At 35.6% G+C, this 19,512-nt stretch overlaps 1 protein-coding gene across 1 annotated transcript; it reads left to right on the top strand.

The window, feature by feature from the left end:
- Positions 1 to 14,518: 14,518 nt before the first annotated feature.
- LOC113313787 (aldehyde dehydrogenase family 3 member F1-like) lies at positions 14,519 to 17,653 on the top strand. The gene is made up of 10 exons (XM_026562574.1): positions 14,519 to 14,790; positions 14,884 to 14,952; positions 15,070 to 15,166; positions 15,554 to 15,760; positions 15,943 to 16,067; positions 16,241 to 16,345; positions 16,461 to 16,627; positions 16,744 to 16,834; positions 16,936 to 17,085; positions 17,206 to 17,653. The coding sequence occupies exons 4-10, from the start codon at positions 15,664 to 15,666 to the stop codon at positions 17,443 to 17,445; spliced, it is 975 nt and encodes a 324-aa protein (XP_026418359.1). The 5' UTR covers positions 14,519 to 14,790; positions 14,884 to 14,952; positions 15,070 to 15,166; positions 15,554 to 15,663; the 3' UTR covers positions 17,446 to 17,653.
- The last annotated feature ends 1,859 nt before the right edge of the window (positions 17,654 to 19,512 follow it).

The following is a 19,512-nucleotide window of genomic DNA, read 5'->3' as shown; positions in this document are numbered from 1 at the left end:
TTTATAAGCCCTGTTTCCCAACTTTGGTCTTTTGGGATCAGGCTTTCGAACATATGCTAAACAACCCCAGACTTTAAGTCTTCTCAAGTTTGGTTTCCTCTTAAACCACAACTCATAAGGAGAAACACTCTTCTTTTTCAAAGGAATTCTATTCAAAATATAACATGCAGACAACATAGCTTCACCCCACAAAGAATTAGGCAAACCAGAACTTATAAGCATGCAATTAACCATATCAATCAAAGTTCTATTTTTCCTTTCAGCCATACCATTTTGTTGAGGTGTGTAAGGTGCAGTACGTTGATGAACTAAACCATGCTCTTGACAAAAGGAATTAAATTCAGTAGGAAAGTATTCACCACCACGATCAGAACGTAAAATCTTAATTTTGTGCTCTAATTGTGTCTCTACTTCTGCTTTATAAATCCTAAATTTATCAAAGACTTCATCCTTAGATTTCATTAAATATGTATAAGCATATCTAGTACTATCTTCTATAAAAGTGACATAATACTTATTTCCACCACGAGTGGCAGAACCATGCAAATCACCCACATCACTATGTACTAATTCAAGTAAGGAAGAATTTCGTACTACAGACTTATGGGAAATTCTAGTTATCTTTGCTTGCACACATATTTCACATTTAGAAGCATGATCAAAATTGCAATCAGAAATCAAGCCTAATCGATTCATGTTTCTAAGAGAACCATAATTCACATGCCCTAATCTACCATGCCATAAATTAACAGAGTCAACAATATAAGCAGAACCATTATTTATTAAATTAAGCTTAATCATCCCATTACAAGCATATCCTTGTCCAACAAACACACCATTTTTGGACAACACAAACTTATTAGACTCATAGGTCGTCTTGAATCCAGCCTTCATAACAAGGTCGCCGGAAACAAGGTTCTTCACGATGTCAGGGACATGTAAAACATTAGTAAGAGTCACAGTCTTTCCCGAAGTAAACGAGAGTTCAACAGTGCCTTTCCCAATAACTTTGCTGCGTTGACCGTTTGCGGAGACAACATCGTTTCCTTCTCCACTAACCGGTTCGTATGTCTTGTAAAGATTTCTATCCTTACAGATATGGATGGTTGCACCATTGTCGTACCACCATCCACCCCCAGTTTCAGCAACAGCATTGGCGGCTTGCACCACGATCACAAGTTTGTCATCGACCATATTTGCCTCCTTTTTCTGGTTCTGCTGTTGTTTCTTTTTGAGACGACAGTCACGAGCAAAATGGCCGGGTTTGTCACAGAAGTAGCAAGGGCCGACAGCGCCCTTCTTCTTACTCTTCTTGTTGGGATGCTTCTTAAACTGAGTATCATTCTTAGGTTTCAAGGAATTCGGTGTTTTAGATTCTTCTACGCTATTCACCTTAGAATGGTTTTCAGAATGTGGACTATCCTTAAGTTCTCGCTTACGAGAGTCCTCTTCTATGCGAAGATGACGTTGTAAGGCCTCTAAATCATAGTCAGTCTCAGCATGCTTAAGTTTCTTCTTATAACCATTCCAAGAAGGGGGGAGACGAGAAATAATAACCCCAACAACAAACGCAGAAATAAGATCAATTCCAGCATCCTTAAGATGATTAACTATGAGTAAAAGTTCACTGACCTGGGCAATGATTGACTTACTGTCAACCATCTTAAAATCCATGAAATTGCAAATCAGGAATTTCTTGTTGCTTGCTTCAGAAATCTTGTATTTGTTGTCAAGCGCAGTCCACAATCCCTTTGCAGTCCCAATACTCCGATGTGCATTGTACACATGTTTGTCCAGAGCATTCAAAATATGACCACGACACATGAAATCATCTTCCTGACGCTGCTTTCGTCTAGCCTTCAATTCCTCAGTGTCATTGTCAGTTGCAGCAGGAATTTCCTCCAATCCATCTTCAAGTATGTACCACAACTTGATGGTGATCAGGAAAAACTTCACAGTCTCTTGCCAACGGGTAAAACCTTCACCATCAAAACGTTCCAATCGAGTAAAGGTTTGGTTCATCACTTGCAGAGATTGAGCAGTAGCATTCGAATTCGAAGATTCACCCTCCATTGCCAGAAATTATTTGTCTAAAAACTGTTGGAAATAATTGGGTTTCACAAAGGATGAATGAATCAGAGAAGAAAGTGTTGCACTCCAAAACTTTCAAGGCTTGTATAAATTTCTTTTAGACAAATATTTCTACCCTCCCAATAACAATTGGCGATTACAACAGGTATGCGAAATATTGCCTTCAGGATACAATGAAAGCCCTGCAACGAAAACTGAATTCAAGGTTTGTACCCCTTGATTCAATCAAGAACACACAAAGAGATTTCTGATTTCTGATGATGCTTTTTGAAACAGAGAAAACAGATTGATTTTTCTTATATCTTAAACGAAACTGGGAGAAGCTATTTATAAAGGGTTTTGCACCTGTTGGGAATAGGTGTTTCTATTCACGAACCGTCAGGTTCCTTCATCAACAGACATCAATGGTGTCTTTTGGATTCGAAATTTTCGAACAGGCTTTTATCGGCCAAATAAAACCTTCAGTTCAAAAATTCTTCCGGGGGCGTTGCCCCCTTGAAACCCCCACCAGGGGCGGTCTCCCCTGGACCCCCACGACCTGACCTGTCAGGTCGACCACAGCCTGGGGGGCGATGCCCCCCAGGACCCCCCTTTGGTAAGCGGTGTTGAAAATATTCCAACAATAGTAGCAGTTCACTTTGCGGGTTCTGCAGCTGCTTAATCTTGTCCATGAGCTGTAGAGTTTTGTCAACCCTACTGTGAAGCATGTCACTACAATACACAAATCAAGGCTAACTGGTCCACCCCAAGAGTTTCACATCAATTGAATGCTTACCAATGTCCGGAGGGAAAACGCCTGCTGCTTCTCTTCTCGGATCGAAACTAGGCCAAAATATCTTGGTTTTGGTGAATTCAGGTGAAGACCTCTGCTTGGCCCGTCAAATTGAATAATTTTCAGTGCCTTGGACACCTCCATTGTATCACATGCGATATTATTTTCTAACTTTGCTTAGCTCTTCATATTTCCTCGTTCGTCCATATTTTTGGGTGCTCGTTCATGCATTATAGATAAGTACACTCGCACCATTTTCTTAGGGATTACTCGGTGGTGGCCCATATGCCCGGAAAGTGAATATCTATTACTAATCCATGGAATTCAGCTGAGAAGAGCCGTGAATTGAAGTAATGAGATATTACGATAAAAATAAATTATTTTGTAGGACTTCAATTGATAAATATTACACTAAAAGATGGTTTTATACTAGCAGGCAATCTGTCTAGGAGCATTATATTTTTTCGAGAGTCGAGGTATGAGATAGTAGATAGTAGAAGCATCATGCTCGTTCTGAATGCTTATTCTGCATAGTCAGGGAACATTTGCGACATCCTAGTTGTTGCTCTATACTAGTGGTCAATCCATCTAGGAGCCGTCCAATCACTCTCGATTCTATACAGAAGTGAATAGTGGAATTGCTCAGTATAAATGATGAAATATGCATATATTGAAAGCTCAGCTGAGGGGCTTTAATGATTGCATATGCATGCTCTGAGAGGTTATACACTCATTCAGAGATTATCGTGACATGAGTTTTCATGCCTAAATTCTGAAATATGAATGTCACGTGCTCGTCTGGAGCTAGGTTAGAAATATGCAAAGTTATAATTTTACAATTTTAGCCTTTGTTAGAAATTCACACCATCGACACAACTCCACCTTAATTTCCTCCACCCGTGACAACTCCACTTGCATTTTGACCCAATGGTTTTGTGTGACGAGGTTGCGGAGTCGGGACATTACAAGGTGTTACTTCTTGTGATCTTTCCTTCCTCCTTTGATTTCCTCTGCTCAAAGTTGATTACAAATTATATATAATGGTGTTCAAATCAAAACAAGACCAGAAAACAAAAGAAAATAAGTAAATACGGTTGGGAAAGTAGGACACAACCAAGTCGTAACATAGAACAACGACCATGACAAATTGAGATTCCAAGCCACAAACAAGTTTACTGATGGGACCTTGAGAAATCGACCAAGAGGTAACACTAATAACGTTTAGGAAATAAAATTTACGGCTTGGTTTCTCAAATTACGGATATGAACAACCTAGACGTAAACACTATCCCTGGATTAATTTTCAAACACAAAAGAAGATACGGCTAGGAATAACCTAACCATGACACCTACAGATGGGACTTTGAGCAATCAACCAAGCCGTAACATATATAACGTCTAGGAAATAATATTTACGACTTGTTTTGTCTTATTACGGATAGAAACAACCTAGCCGTAAACACTACCGGTGTATTAAATTTCAGAAGAAGATACGATTAGGAATAACCTACCCGTAAAAAATTTGTTGTGATTTAGGAGTTTTCATTCCCATCCGAGTCTACTGCGTTACGGCTAGGAGTTCTTAGTATTCCCTACTGTAAACAATAGTTACGACTGAGAAAAAAAGAACTCCAAGCCGTAACAGTTTCTGAAACTGTTTTTTTCAGACCTAATTTTTTCGAAATCAACTGAATAATCATTCAAATACTTAAATAAAGAGTGGATTTTTCAATTCGTACTTTATTGTAGTCATAACAGGAGTCTCGACGGCTGGTTCATCTCCTTCATTCACTTCTTCTTGATCTTTAGTTTCATCTTCACTTGATGAGTTTGTTTTTTCTGATTAAGAAGTAGGTTGTTTCATATCGATCATGCCTTTTTCTTTATCTCCATCATGGTTTTACGCAATGAATTTAATCGATGATGAAGTTTTTTTAAATCGATGATTAATCGTTTCAAACGAAGAAGAGAAAAAGAAGAAAAAGAAAAAGAAAAGAGGAGAAGAAGAGAAGAGAAGGAAGGAAGACCGAATGATATTCCAATTTTTTTCCTCTTTTTCATGATTTTCAGTTTTTTTTTTCTTTGTTTAACAAGATTAATAAGTCAATGGGAAGGACAAAAGGAGAATAAGTTAAATTTATTGAGGGTATTTTTGAACTTTTACATAGATTAGGTCCCAAATCCACATTTTGGTTATAACTATCATATTAAGCCCCAAAAAAACCGAAACTAGTGCAATCCCAATAGTAGTATTCAAATTTTCAGCATCAATCTCAATTTTTATGAACAGCTCTTGGAAAAATTTAATCAATGACTGAGATTTAATCATTTTACACGAATCTCGAAGAGAAGGGTCTGGATTTTGGAGTCTTAGTATCTTACTCTATCAAGTAAGTAAGTTGGAATCAGAGACAGGCAAACGTATGCGTAAAATTGATACGTTATGGGGAGGTTGTACGTACAAACGAACAGTGTAGCAGTTGAGGTGGTTTAAATGCTAGAGGGATGATAATTGAGAGTACTGTGAGACATAAAGAGATAAAAATGACAAAGGTGGTTAGTCGCTAGTAGTTAAATATAAATGGGAGAGACCCGCAGTACGGCAGTAGTGATTGATATAAGGTGAGTTCAAATCTGGGAGTCAAAAGTAGAGTGAGCTTCATTTTATAGAGAGTGAGCTTCATTTTAGAGAGAGTGAGAAGGAAACGTCTAGGCTTGAAAGAATGGGGAGTGTTGTTGAAGAAAATCTGGAAAGGGAAGTGGAGGAGTTGAGAGAAACGTTCAGAAGTGGGAAGACAAAGTGTGTAAACTGGAGGAGGTCTCAGTTGAAGGCTATACTCACTCTACTGAGTGATAAAGAAGAAGAGATCTTCAAGGCTCTTTATAAAGACCTGGGAAAACCTCATTGTGAAGCTTATAGAGATGAGGTAATTATCATTCGAGTTTATTTAATTAAACACACTATACTGAAAAACGACATGCTATACAGTCGAGAGGGAACCGAAGAGTCGTAAATTTCGAAAGGCATGCACACGTTAAACATGTGGATGGTTTCCACTCGACTCCCTTAATCACTTAACCGGTTGGCCACACTCCTGCATGCGGTCACTTTATTTTCTTCTTGATATCCGTTGCTGGGTAGGCCTTACCAGGCCAGGTCCTGCGTTTCAAAAAACAATTTTCATAATGTATATAAAGTAGTGAATTTTGGATCTATAATGGTGATGCCCAAAGAAAATAATTACGTTAACTACAACAGATTAAGCCTATAGTTCTGCATTAACTTGGGCTACTAAATATCTGGATCTACGTATAACACTTTAACGACTCTCTGGAGAAATGAGAATCATCTAGTAAAAGATTTTAAATTTGTACCGTGAGTCATTGAGATTGAGATTTGAGAACCGTAGTTTCTAAAATGTGACCAATGCAAAAGTTGTTTTTCTTAAAAAAAAAAAAAAAAATACACTGTTTTTTCCATAATTTCCCGCTCAGATTTGGTTTCAGTGGCCCCGCGCATGTTGTGATCCAGAGCGGCGCTTTGTTTTCATTGTAGACAGGGATGGCAACCCCATCTCCACCACTCACCAACACCCATCACGGCTACGACAACCGCCTTCATAGCCACTCACCAACACCACCGCATCTGTCACTATATTAACTATTTTAGGATAGATAAGACATTTAGTTTAAGACATCAATGAACATTCGTTTACTATGAAAAATTGATGAGATATTAATATCGACTCATTTATTTTGAAAAATTAATGAGATATTAGTGTCGATCCATTTATTATGGAAAATTGACTGAGATATTAATGACCTCTCATTTATTATGGAAAATTAACGTGTCTGGCTGGGATGGGGACGAGCACATATTTAAAATGTGAAAATTTCCGAGAACCCCCGTTTTGTTACTCTCTTCCAGAAACTCATCATTAAGATGGTTTATATGTGTAGTCCGAAAAACAGAATGTACGGCTAAAATTAGTAGATTTATATTAAATTTGTATTTTCATATTTTTAAGAGGACTAAACCGTATTATTAACAAATTAAAAAAAATAATTATAGATAATGAGTTGATTAGTCATCACTTACGGCTGGTTTAAATTTCGTTAGATACAAAGTTCCGTGCTTCACTCCCTCTCAAACAAATTAACAGATTTATTTCAGGGAAATTCCCATTTGGTAAACATTTGTGAAAGTCAATTAGCATTATTTGTGGGCCGTTTTATTAACAATCCTGTTAAAGGGGCGTCATGATTCATTAGAGGGGCGGCAATTTAATAAGACAAAAAGGGTCGTTACATGGTAATTCATGCCACCCCTTATCAAAAAAATATGGAAATGATCAATTAACCCTTATTATTAATAATCAAGATTAGTGATGATAATCAATACTAGTGTTGATAATCAAGATTAGTGTTGATAATTAATTTTCACTTATAATAAGTCTAAAATCAGATTTGTAGAGTTGAAAAAAAAAGTTGTGAAGAGAAGAAAAAAGACATTTTTGTGAAACCTTAGATTTTGATTCACTCAACCAAAATGAGTGATTCCAGTGACAAATTTGAGATGGGTGAATCTCTAAATTAGTTCCCATTAGCTTTTTGTCGCTCTAAATTATCTAAAGTACGTAAAAACATCGAAACTTTTAAAATTTCAGAAGAACTTAGGTTGGAATTTAGCTCGTTACCAACTGTAACTGGTTCAATTTGGGTAAAACCTAATCGTAATACCAGTTACGGTTGGTAGAATGACAACATATAGCAACCGTAACAAATTACGGTTGGTAACTAATGAATCGAGATCAACCGTAATTAACCTACGGTTGTTAAGGTTATCTGAGTTACAAGTCGTAACTCAAATACGGTTGGTAACAGTGATGCAATTACAAACCGTACGTAAAAAAAAATCAAACATCCAGGACAACTTACGGTTCGTAACTTAAGTAACGAGACCAACCGTAAGTAATTTACGGTTGGAAAAAAAAATTGTAACTGAATATTTTATCTCAAAATCAAGAACTTACGGTTGGTATTTGAGTTAAATGAACCGTAACATCAACCAAATCTATAGTTACGGTTCCAATTGGAGTTATTACCAACCGTAACTCACATGCAACACAGAAATTTCAATTTCAATTTTGATCCAAAACCCTAATTTTTGATAAAAAACTAACTTAAATCAAACACAATAAACAAAATCCTAACTGGGTCTTTTGGAAATATAGTTTTCAATCAACGATTATCAATTTTTCAAATCGCTGATTAATCGAGGACGATGAAAATTTCAATTTTAATGGAGGAGGAGAAGAGAAAAGAAGATGAAAAAAATCAAAAAAACTATTTTGATTTTTCTGATTCCATTAAGTTAAAAATAGGAGTAGGGTAATCTGGTCAATTTATACCCCTATAGAACATCCCCTAATCAATAAGAGGGACATTGCTATCACCCTTGTGAAAGTCAATTAGCATTATTTGTGGGCCGTTTTATTAATGGGACCTTTATTTCCGGTCATTGGCTTATTTAGTTAGTTTTCTAATCAAGACTGAGACCCTGAACCAGAAACAATCTCGAGCGCTAAATTAAAGTTTGAAAGCTTAACAAAGGAGCTCAGTCCAATAGGATTTGAACACTCATGGACTGAGTATTTTGCATAAGTAGATCATTTCCGAGGTGGAAAATTGAATTTTCACTTTATTCAAATGTGAAAGATCCAATTTTCACAATGTAATATACACTTTAGAATCACCGTAATATGTACGGTAATAAACCAGCTCCAAACGTACTTGCAAATCGAAGTTTTAGATAAAAGAAAAGTGTTTAACCAACAAAATTTACTAAACAGTACTGGTAGTAACTCGTACAAATAAAAAGTGAGCAATACTGAGAATATAGTTCAATTTTACATTAACATTACTCCCATGACAATCCCTATTGGTCGACAGTTGAACCTTCATTTTGATTCTCTTGTCCTCATCTTCACTGCCAACTCCCTTCTAGAATTTTCATTTTCTACAAAAGGGACAAACAACAGCAATACATATTAAGAAGTCCTATAGTAGAATGCAAGGAAAACACCATATTATTGGGGTGGTAAATGTTCTTTTCACGACTAACAAAGGTGGAAAAATACATATTTCACAACAAAAATATGTGAAAACTGTGATTTTCACATCCGTATTAGGGGTAAACAATATGATAAAAATTCGTTTTGCACATGTTTTCTTCCCCATACAAGTTGCCTCTTTTGTAGTGCGTTAGCTTTTCCTTTGTCTTTCTCACTTCTTCAAAATCAGAATCAGAATTTGATTCACTAGCCGAAAATACAAGATCGTTAAATCAGTAATCATGAGTGGGTGATAATTTAATTTTTCATGCCTGCTGATTGCATCTTTTTGTACACTGATTATTTAAATTACTTACCAAGCTGATAAAGATTATATCTTGCTAAAGAAGATTAAAGAGTAAAACAAATTTAACCCTTATAGACGTGAAGAAGCTTGCTCTCGTACACCTTTATTGATGGTCGCATTATAGAACAATGGTGATAATTGGATTCTTTTTCGAATAAGATGGAGATTGTCTACGGATACCAGTCACCAGATGACAAACAAGACTCTAATGGTAAGTGGATAATTTAACCAAAACTTAAACATTCAGGGAACATGATGGTGATAAATGGATAATTCACAGACTCACAAGCCTACACAAAGTCGAGTGATAATAATAGCATAAGTGTTACTGCAACAACAAAAACATCAATCAGTATAATATATTCACTAGACCGGTTTCATGTATTCCCTACTGTGATAATTGGAATTCTATTTAGTAAAAGTTAGAGATGAAGAGATTTTACCACAAAAATAACAATGTAAACTAGTGGATCAGATGGTGATAATCATGGTAGTATTCTTTGATAAACTAGTCTAACAATCGGTGGTGATGATTTCTTTTATTTGCGGTGTTGGCTTCTTTTAAAAAGAAAAAGAACAGAACAAAGAGAAGATGACGGCGTGATAAATTAGGAGAGCGTGATTTTTGGGATTCTCCGGTATCCGTATTTGACCTTTTTTCACCGCCATAAGTTATGGTAATTATTTCCGAAAATAGATTCTTGGAAAGAATCATAGGTTATTTTAGTAAAGTAGTATTACTATATCTAATTTCGGGTTTTAGATATTATATATCTTAACCACGGGTTTGAGATAAAAGTAAAAACCAAAATAGGTTAGAAATATTTTTCCCCTATTTAAAATATGCGACCCCTCCTCTTAGATATGACACGTTTTTTTTTTTTTTTTTGGTCATCAAATTACTGATTATATAATTTCTTGTCAGAATAATTAAAACATCAAAATACAAGATAATTAAAACTCTAATACAATTAAAGATATCAATTACAAATATATTGCAAAGAGAAAGAGTTATAAGTCCAGTAGAGAAGAATGATGGTATTATTCGGAATCAATTTTGACCATTTAATCTGATTTTCTTCTTCTTTGATAAAAGATCCTCCTAAAGGAAAGGAGCATTTTGCCCGTAATTTTGTATACTCAAACGAACCCGGATGCCCTAAATTTCTTAGATTGAGAATAAATTCAAAGCAATATCCGTGCTGAAGAGTTGATGTTTTTGAATCGAGAATAACAAGCTTTGAATAAATCGCACTCAAAGGAAAGAGACAATCGCCCCAAATGATGAAGAAAAACCGCCCCAAATAGGAAGAAATATGTAGAGAAAAAAAATTGATGGAGGCTAGATTTCTTTTTTTCCATTTTTCTTTTGGAGAGGAAGAGGAGAGAGACACAAAAAGGAGAAGTAATATGATGGATCTACTGTTTCTTGCAATTAGTTTTTATTATTCCTGGTCAATATTTTATTTATTTTTTAAACTGAGTAGAAACTACTTCCTCCGTCCCACCATTAAGTGACCTATTTGATTTTAGATTTTGTCCCATTAATAAGTGACCTATATCACTAAACAAAGAGATATTTCTAAAATTATCCTTTTAGTTAATTATAAAAAATATATGAAATATTCATAATTTGATAGGCATGTTTATATTCGTTACGTAGGCGTTTTAAAATGCTTTTCAATAGTATGAAGTTTGCGAACATCCGTGGAGTAGTTTGAGAGATAAATCATTTCTACATTTTACTAGTTATTATTCATAAGGGTATAATTGTAAAAAAAAACTTAAAGGTACTCTTTCCTTGCTTGCCCTAAAAATTGTGTAAACTTAAACTAGGTCACTTAATAGTGCGACGGAGGGAGTATAAAATACTCATAGTATTAGAATAAGGGTGTTCGTTGTTCATGTTGAGTTGGACCAATTACTCTAAGGTCCTTTTAAAAAATATATTTTTAGTTTGATCCAAAATATTACGATTTGGTCCTAGGATTAACATTATCCATGATTTTGAAATAGTGTCAGGAATTCTCTTCTTTTTCTTTCTCTTTTCTCTGTCTTCAAAATATAAATAAATAAAAATTTAATACTTAAATATATTGTGAACCATAAGTCAAAAAATAATAAATTTTTATATATTCGGAAGTCTCGTTGTTATTATGTTTCGAAGGTTTTAATTTTTACCTTATCCTTAAGCTAATAAACAACTACAAGATGAATTATCATACGAGATCATTTTATCCTCTGTCCTAGTTTAGATGTTATAGTTGCATTTTGTACAAATATTAAGGACTACATAGGGAAAAAAAAATTCTACTAAAATACTCCTACACTAGTATTTACTTCCCTAATTTTTAGAAATCCTAGTTTTTAGTTCCTAACTTGGAAATCTTTTTTTTTTATCGTCAAACCATAAATATTTCATTCCAAATAGAAACGTTTACATGATGGTTTTCAAGAAATTAAAACAAGTACAACATAACATGAAAAAAATACAAAGAAAGATGCAAAGCGCAAATAAATCGCGAAGAGAAATAACGATCTACAACGATGGCACCCAAGTCTTGCACTTTGAGATTTGAGAAGAAATGGTATCTGAAATTATAATTCGACCACTTTGATAGAAATTTTTCTAGGAAAAGAGATACTTCCATGACTGAGGATTGATTTTCCCAAAAATTCTTCATATGTGGTGACTAACCCGGAAGCTCTAGATCTGTTTTTTGATGAAGAAGATCTTGATCTAGCACGTTCCAAATCGGCGATGTACTTGTATCAAGATAACCAAACACGAACAAATCGTCGGAAAGAAACACTATGAAACTGTAGATAAAATCGCCCCAATAACAAAGAGAAAAATCACTCAAATAGCGAAGAAATTATTTAAGGACAACGAAACAGATCCTAAATCAAAAACAATTATGTCTAATATTACTAAAAATAAGAAATCTTTACTTAGACCTAGCCTCTAAGAGCGTCCACAGTGGTGCGAGCATAACTAAAGACCAAAGACTAAAAAAAAAGATCAAATTTGGGTTTAGTCCGTCCTGTGACGTAGCGGGTGACGAGTAAATTTGGTCGCGCGTTGATATAAAGTCCGCTTCATCGTCCAGCGTAGATAAAGATTACGCCTGGTATGGGGCGTTGATAAAGATAACGCCTGGTATGGGGCGTTGATAAAGATAACGCATGTATGGGGCGTTGATAAAGATAACGCCTGGTGTGTGGGACGGAGATTATACGTTCGCTGACAATTCAAAAAAAAAAAAAAAAAAAAAAAAAAGAAAAAAAAAAATGGGGCGTTGATAAAGACAACGCCCCAAGCAAAGTTTTCAAAACTTTGTGAACAACAGTATATGACTATATCAACGCCTGGGTGTCGGGCGTTAACTTTACGTACGCCCCATCCAGGCGGACATTATACCAACGCTCCATGCCAGGCGGACATTATACCAACGCCCCATTCAGGCGGACATTATACCAACGCCCCATCCAGGCGGACATTATACCAACGCCCTGCATCAGGCGTTAACTTTACGAACGCGCGGCTACATGCGGACATTATACCAACGCCCGTCTGGTAGGCGGACATTATATAAACGCCTGACTATATTTGGATTTGGTCTTAATCGCCGACCAAATTTGGTCCGAGTTTTACTCTTTGATCAAATTTTGATCGATGGTCCGTCCCACTATGCCAGCCCACTCGATACCAAATTTGGGTTTAGTCGTCCACTGAAGTTGATCTAAAGGACTAGATCTGAGCATATGAAAAAGAAGTTGATGAGCTTTTTATAGGTTTTGAGAGGGAGAAAAAGAGAGAATATAAAAATCATCTAACTTGGAAATCTCGTACAACTCAAAAGAAATCTCATATTCAGTGTAGTAGACAGAAAACTTATCTACAGAGTCAAAATGTTTATAAATATATAAAGAGCAATTAAAAATGGTGTCTAATTAGTTGAACCTACACAATTCTCTAAATTGATTTCAAGCTAAGATAAACTAGGAATAAAGAAAGAGAATATGTGAACTATAGCAAATAAATTAGAACAAATTAAAAAAAAAAACAATATAACGTCTAAACAAGAGTCCGACTTTGTGCACACGGCTTTAACCAGGGTGCACGTTCATCCCCTCCTAGTTAGTTATATTTCCTCCACCGTTATCTATTTAATCTAAATCGGAATTCTTATATTTTTAAAAATTTTAACAAATATCGAGAATTACTTATTACCAGGTACATCTCTCCAGACCTCCATTATTATTCTCTCTCTTAAGCAGCAAAGATGATGGAAGGTCTAAGGATATCTTTGTAGTCTCTCTTATTGGATCAATCATCTGAGATGGCTGATTTGTTTGCAAAAAAAAAATAAAAAAATTTGATCAAGTAAGTTGAAAACCTTAATGTTCTCGGTGATTAAGTTGTCTAAAATTGGGGAACAAATCTTCCTTTCTAGTTTTTGGTATATAATTTCTCCTCTCTAATAGTACTATCTTGAATCAGGGAAATTCTATCTTTAAATTACAAACACACCCACTTTTGATAGGATACAAGCATACCGACGGATCAAAATAAAATCTAAATCAGTAGAAGCACAGCCAAAGGCCCGAAGGTACCGAATCAAATCGGATAAAAAAAATCCAAGTGATTACAGGGATGATAATAAACGTCACTAGCTCTTATTTGGAACTTGGTTGTTGTTGATACTTGACCTAATATTCCTATTTTTAGATTTACAAATTTGGTTGTTGATACTTGAATTAATATTCCAACGTTTTGATTTATCAAGGAAACTGTTAAGCTTGCAGTTAACTTTGTGATCTTCATGGAGAGAAGAAAATTGATGGAGACTATTAATCTTTTGAACTAATAGTGTAACTTTGTGAACTTCATTGTCATCGAAGAAAATTCATGGTGAGAAAGAAACAAAGTATTTCTCTTCATGGTCGATGTATAAAGTTTGAGAGAACCGATCAAAAAAAAAAGACAGTGAATAAGTTAATGGAGAGAGAAACAAAGAACACGGAAGAATAGTGTCTCGAAACTTGTTTTTTATTTTTTCTAAATAAAATTGTTAAAGAAAATAAAATTGAAGTAACTTTATTCCCGTTAAACTTTATTCCCGTTAAACCCAACGAATAAGAAGGTGAGGAACGTACATACACAAAGTCCCACTCTCTAAACTAGGTCAGAGGGATTATAATATCTAATAACATAAATTACACAGTGACCATTAATATGCACCACCACAACAACCACCACCACCCACTATTACACTACCATTTCGTTTCTGAACATAAGAGCCGTATTAATGGATACTCGGTTATCGACAAATTGGTTGATAGGTCCTAGGTTATCCACACACAAAAGTTTTCCAAGTCACATTTTCAGTTTGATCTGTTCGTTCATAGTGGATTCTCCATGTTCCTTGAACACCGCAAATTCCCCGATCTAGATGTCGACCTCAAAAGAAAGAATCTTTTTATCGATCTCTTTATAAACATAGGTGAAAACAACCCACCTTTTAACTACTCAGAGGAATAAATTTGATTTCATTTTCCCATATTTTTAACACTTCCTCATTTTCATGTTACTACAGATAGGAGTTTTAGTAAAAACTCTTAACATTGCATTGGCGAGTTTGAAACATTGGGTTGCCTCCAAAAAGGTAAATTTACATGATCTTATCGTGTTTTCAAGGAAGTAAACCTGGCTTTGATGGTTTCATTAGGAGAGACAATTGCTTAAACATGTACCGAACTAACCATGGATGTCATGTTTTTAGGCAAAATTACCTGTGGCTGCATTTCCTTCGACGGCAGAAATTAAGCCAGAGCCACTAGGTCTTATTCTCATATTCTCCACTTGGAATTTTCCTTTTGGTAAGTACTCATCAGAAGTAATTTAAACTTTAAAGTATTCATTTAATGTGGTGTTTAAGTTGGTCATGGACTCCCAGATAGTATTGCCTATCCAATTGAGGCACTTCTCTGGGGTTGCGCCTTACTTAAATACCAAAATGAGCCCATGAATTCTTCCCATGCTGCGATGCATGTAGAATACTGTCACTAAAAGAATTCAGATATAGTTACTTTAGCTAATTGATAACATGTTTTTGTAATGATGACATAGTTATATCCTTCGCTTATTGCTACCTAGTTGTGCAATCTGAGTCCAGGTGATCATGTTAATGATTTATGTGTGCATAGCTAATATTTAGGGTAACTCTAAGTGCTATTTTGTTATGTGATTTTTTTTTCTAAGCATAGGCCTCGCATTCGAACCACTAATAGGCGCAATAGCTGCTGGAAACACTGTTGTTTTGAAACCTTCAGAATTAGCTCCTACTTGTTCTTCCCTACTTGCAACTGCCATCCCAATGTATTTGGACTCCAAAGCTATCAAAGTTGTAGAAGGCGGAGTTATGGTCGCAGAAGGACTATTGGAGATGAAATGGGATAAGATATTCTTCACAGGTGTTTCATTTAAATCAGCATCATTTTCATTAAATAAATAATGTCGTGTAAATTACCGGTTCATGCTATGTTCTTTATAAGCAGTTTATAAGCAGAATCGAGACCAAGACAAGTGCAGCATTACCAGATATTAGCGTTTTATTCAGTATTTAATGAATTTAATGGTAGCACATTCTCTATAGGGAGTCCACGAGTGGGACGTATTGTCATGTCTGCAGCTGTGAAGCACCTAACGCCTGTTACTTTAGAATTAGGAGGAAAATGTCCTGCTGTTATTGATTCTCTACCGCGCTCTTGGGACAGAAAGGTAAATATATGCATGAATTATTTCTTATCACTGAGTTTGCAGATCTTTTTTCCATTATGAATGACGTATTCCAACCTTTCTTCCATCTTCAAACAATCTAATGTTGGAGCATAGCCAATGGTGTCATGAAAGAGTTGTCGCTAAAGGTTTTCTTTGCCATTTTGATTCAAAAGGTTGCTATAAAGAGAATAATTGCTGGAAAATATGGAACATGTGGTGGTCAAGCTTGTATAGGAATCGATTATATTCTCGTTCACGAGGAATTCGCACCTACACTGGTATGTTATTACTGAATATCCATTTTCTTTCATTCCGCGATTGTCAATCTGAGCATATATAGGAGTCTAGTACTGTATGTAACTTTCAGTATGATGTCAAATTGACTTTGTTTAGATCGAACTATTAAAAACCTGGATCAAGAGAATGTACGGTGAAAACCCAAGAGATTCAATGACGAGGATTATCAACAAGGAACGTTTCTTAAGATTAAAGAATCTTCTTAAGGACCCTGCAGTCTGTAACTCTATCATTCATGGCGGTTCTTTAGACGAAGCTAACCTGTAAAACATTCTGAAACCCATAACCATTTACTTAAAACTATTATATATTTTTGATTTGTTTGTCATTTGTTACTAATTCAGTTACGAATGGAAATCTTTTAAAACTGCAAATGCAGGTACATTGAGCCAACAATCTTGTTGAATCCTCCACTTGAAGCTGAGATTATGAATGATGAGATCTTTGGTCCATTACTTCCCATAATCACAGTAAATACTTAACAATCCGAAGCTCTTCCATATTTCCCCCCACATAGTTGAAGTTTTCATTTTAATGAACTGAAGTCAATCTATATATCTTGCTTTTACAGTTAAAGAAAATAGAGGATAGTATTGAGTTTATAAACTTAAGGCCCAAGCCTCTTGCTATATATGTTTTCACCAATGATAACACGCTAAAGAGACGAATGATGAATGAAACGTCATCAGGAAACCTAGCATTCAACGATGCTGTTATTCAAGTAATTTCTCTAAATTTACATGTACATCCATGCTCAGCATATATAGACAAGTTGAATGAGAGATATTTTAAATATGTTGATGAATTGACGACTCTACATATTTGGATTTGATTTTTGCAGTATGCATGTGATACAATTCCATTTGGAGGCGTTGGTCAAAGTGGATTTGGGAGGTATCATGGGAAGTTTTCATTCGACACATTTAGCCATGAAAAGGGAGTAGTGAGTAAAAGTTTCTTAACTGAATTTTGGTTTAGGTTTCCTCCATGGACTGCTAATAAGTTGCAGCTACTTAGATTGGGTTATGCCTTGAACTATTTCGGGATAGTACTCAATGTGTTGGGCTTAAAGAGATCTTAATTTCTTCATCGACTGGGTAAACCATTTTACTATTATTAGCTTGTGTGTATCTGGCAGTGCTATTGGTAGCTTTTAATAAGTGTGTGCGCCTTTAGCTCAGTTCTGTTATTTTCTATTTTGTGTGCTTGTGTGTTGATTTGGGTCATGTACGTGTTTCACACGGTTGTACTCAACTATGTATAAACGTTGGTTCTTCATTTTAACAAGGTCGGTCCTATTTTGTTTCTAGTTCCATTCATTTTTAAATTTTTTTTTGAAAAAGAATTCCATTATTGTTATTATGTCCTGCTTTCTTTATGTAATAATTAATTAATAATATATATCCATGAAATAAGCTCTGTTTTGAAGCATAAAAAATATATATATTAGATTCTTTTTATTTATTTTTGGCTTATTTATACTTCGTTATTCATATTTGATTTTGTTGATAATCTTATTTTGCTACCCAGTTGTTCAGAAATTATGTGTTGGTATTTGGATTTTTGAATGGACTTAAGATAAAGAAGTCACAAACATCTTCGTCTCACTGTTTGTGATTCCTCGACAATCTTCTTGTGTAGTCAGGAAGGATTGTAGAGAGGTGATTGATTAATCTAGGCTGTTCTTCGGGAATATAAGACCGGATTATCAATTGGTTCCTGTTCACATTGATTTCATATCAAAAGACGGAACAAAAGCTAGGGTTTATCTGTGGGAGACAGATTTATTCTTTTATAGACTTTTCTGTGTGAGACAAATCTGTTTATTATCAAGTCTGTGATTTTGGGTTACAACAACTCTTGGTTGTGGGTGAGATCATTTAAGGGAATCAAGTGCGCAGTATCCTGCTGGGATCAGAGGCGTAGGAGTACAACCGTACCTTGGATCGGTGGGAGACTGATTGGGGTTCAACTATAGTCCAGTCTGAAGCTAGTTTGCAGTAGGCTAGTGTCTGCAGCGGCTTAATACAGTGTGTATTCAATCTGGACTAGGTCCCGGGGTTTTTCTGCATTTGCGGTTTCCTCGTTAACAAAATTTCTGGTGTCTGTGTTATTTCTTTTCCGCATTATATTTTATATAATTGAAATAATACAGGTTGTGCGTTCGTGATCATCAATTGGAAATCCAACCTTTGGTTGTTGATTGATATTGATTGATCCTTTGACATTGGTCTTTGGTACCGTCCAAGTATTCCTTGTATTTGATAAAGACTCTCTATTGTTTTTAGCTTGAGTAAAAATCAAATCAAGAGAGAGATATTAACTCCTTGAGATACTTTTATCTAGATTGATTCTGACTGTCTAGTTGATTCTCTAGCAAAGTATTTCAGAGTTAGTCCATACAGATTGCTAAGCGAAATATTGGGTGGTGTTGTTAGACCCCCGCTTTTTCAATTGGTATCAGAGCAGGCAAACACGTTTAAGACCTAACAAGTCCGTGTTTGTAGCGATCTGACTCTATGAACAGAGGTGCTATCTCTATTAACGTACCACCATTCTTCGATGGCTCCAATTACTTATGGTGGAAAATTGCTATGCGAGCTTTTCTTCAATCGCGTGATTTTCAATCAAAGGTATATGTGGTGAATGGTTATGATGCGCCCGTTGTTGCAGCTGGAGACGAAACTGTTCCCAAGAATATTGGTGAATATAATGCTGCCGAGATTCTTGCTGCAAAGCAGAATTCTGAAGGGTTAAATGCTATCATACATGCCATTGCCCCAAGTCTTCAACACCATGTGTCTAATTGCACTAGGTCTAAAGATGCTTGGGATATCTTAGAAACCGTATTTGAAGGAAACTCCAGTGAAAAGGAAGCTAGGATTCAAAATCTTAATTCCGATTGGGAGAACCTTCGTATGGCAGATGAAGAAACATTTGATGAGTTTAATCACAAAGTGTCTGAAATTGTTAATGCATCTTTTGCATTTGGTAAGACTATTCCTGAAAAGGACATTGTGATGAAAATTCTCAGATCGCTGCCATCTAGATACGAGTCTAAGAAGCATGCCATCGTTGAGGGGAATCACCTCAATAATATTTCCAGAAACACCTTGGTTGGGAAGCTAAAAATCTTTGACCATGAGCA

This window comes from Papaver somniferum, chromosome 9 (genome assembly GCF_003573695.1).
Source record: "Papaver somniferum cultivar HN1 chromosome 9, ASM357369v1, whole genome shotgun sequence".
Classification (NCBI taxonomy): domain Eukaryota; kingdom Viridiplantae; phylum Streptophyta; class Magnoliopsida; order Ranunculales; family Papaveraceae; genus Papaver; species Papaver somniferum.
The sequence above is the reverse complement of the archived record's forward strand: the minus strand, read 5'-3'. Positions and strand labels throughout refer to the sequence as shown.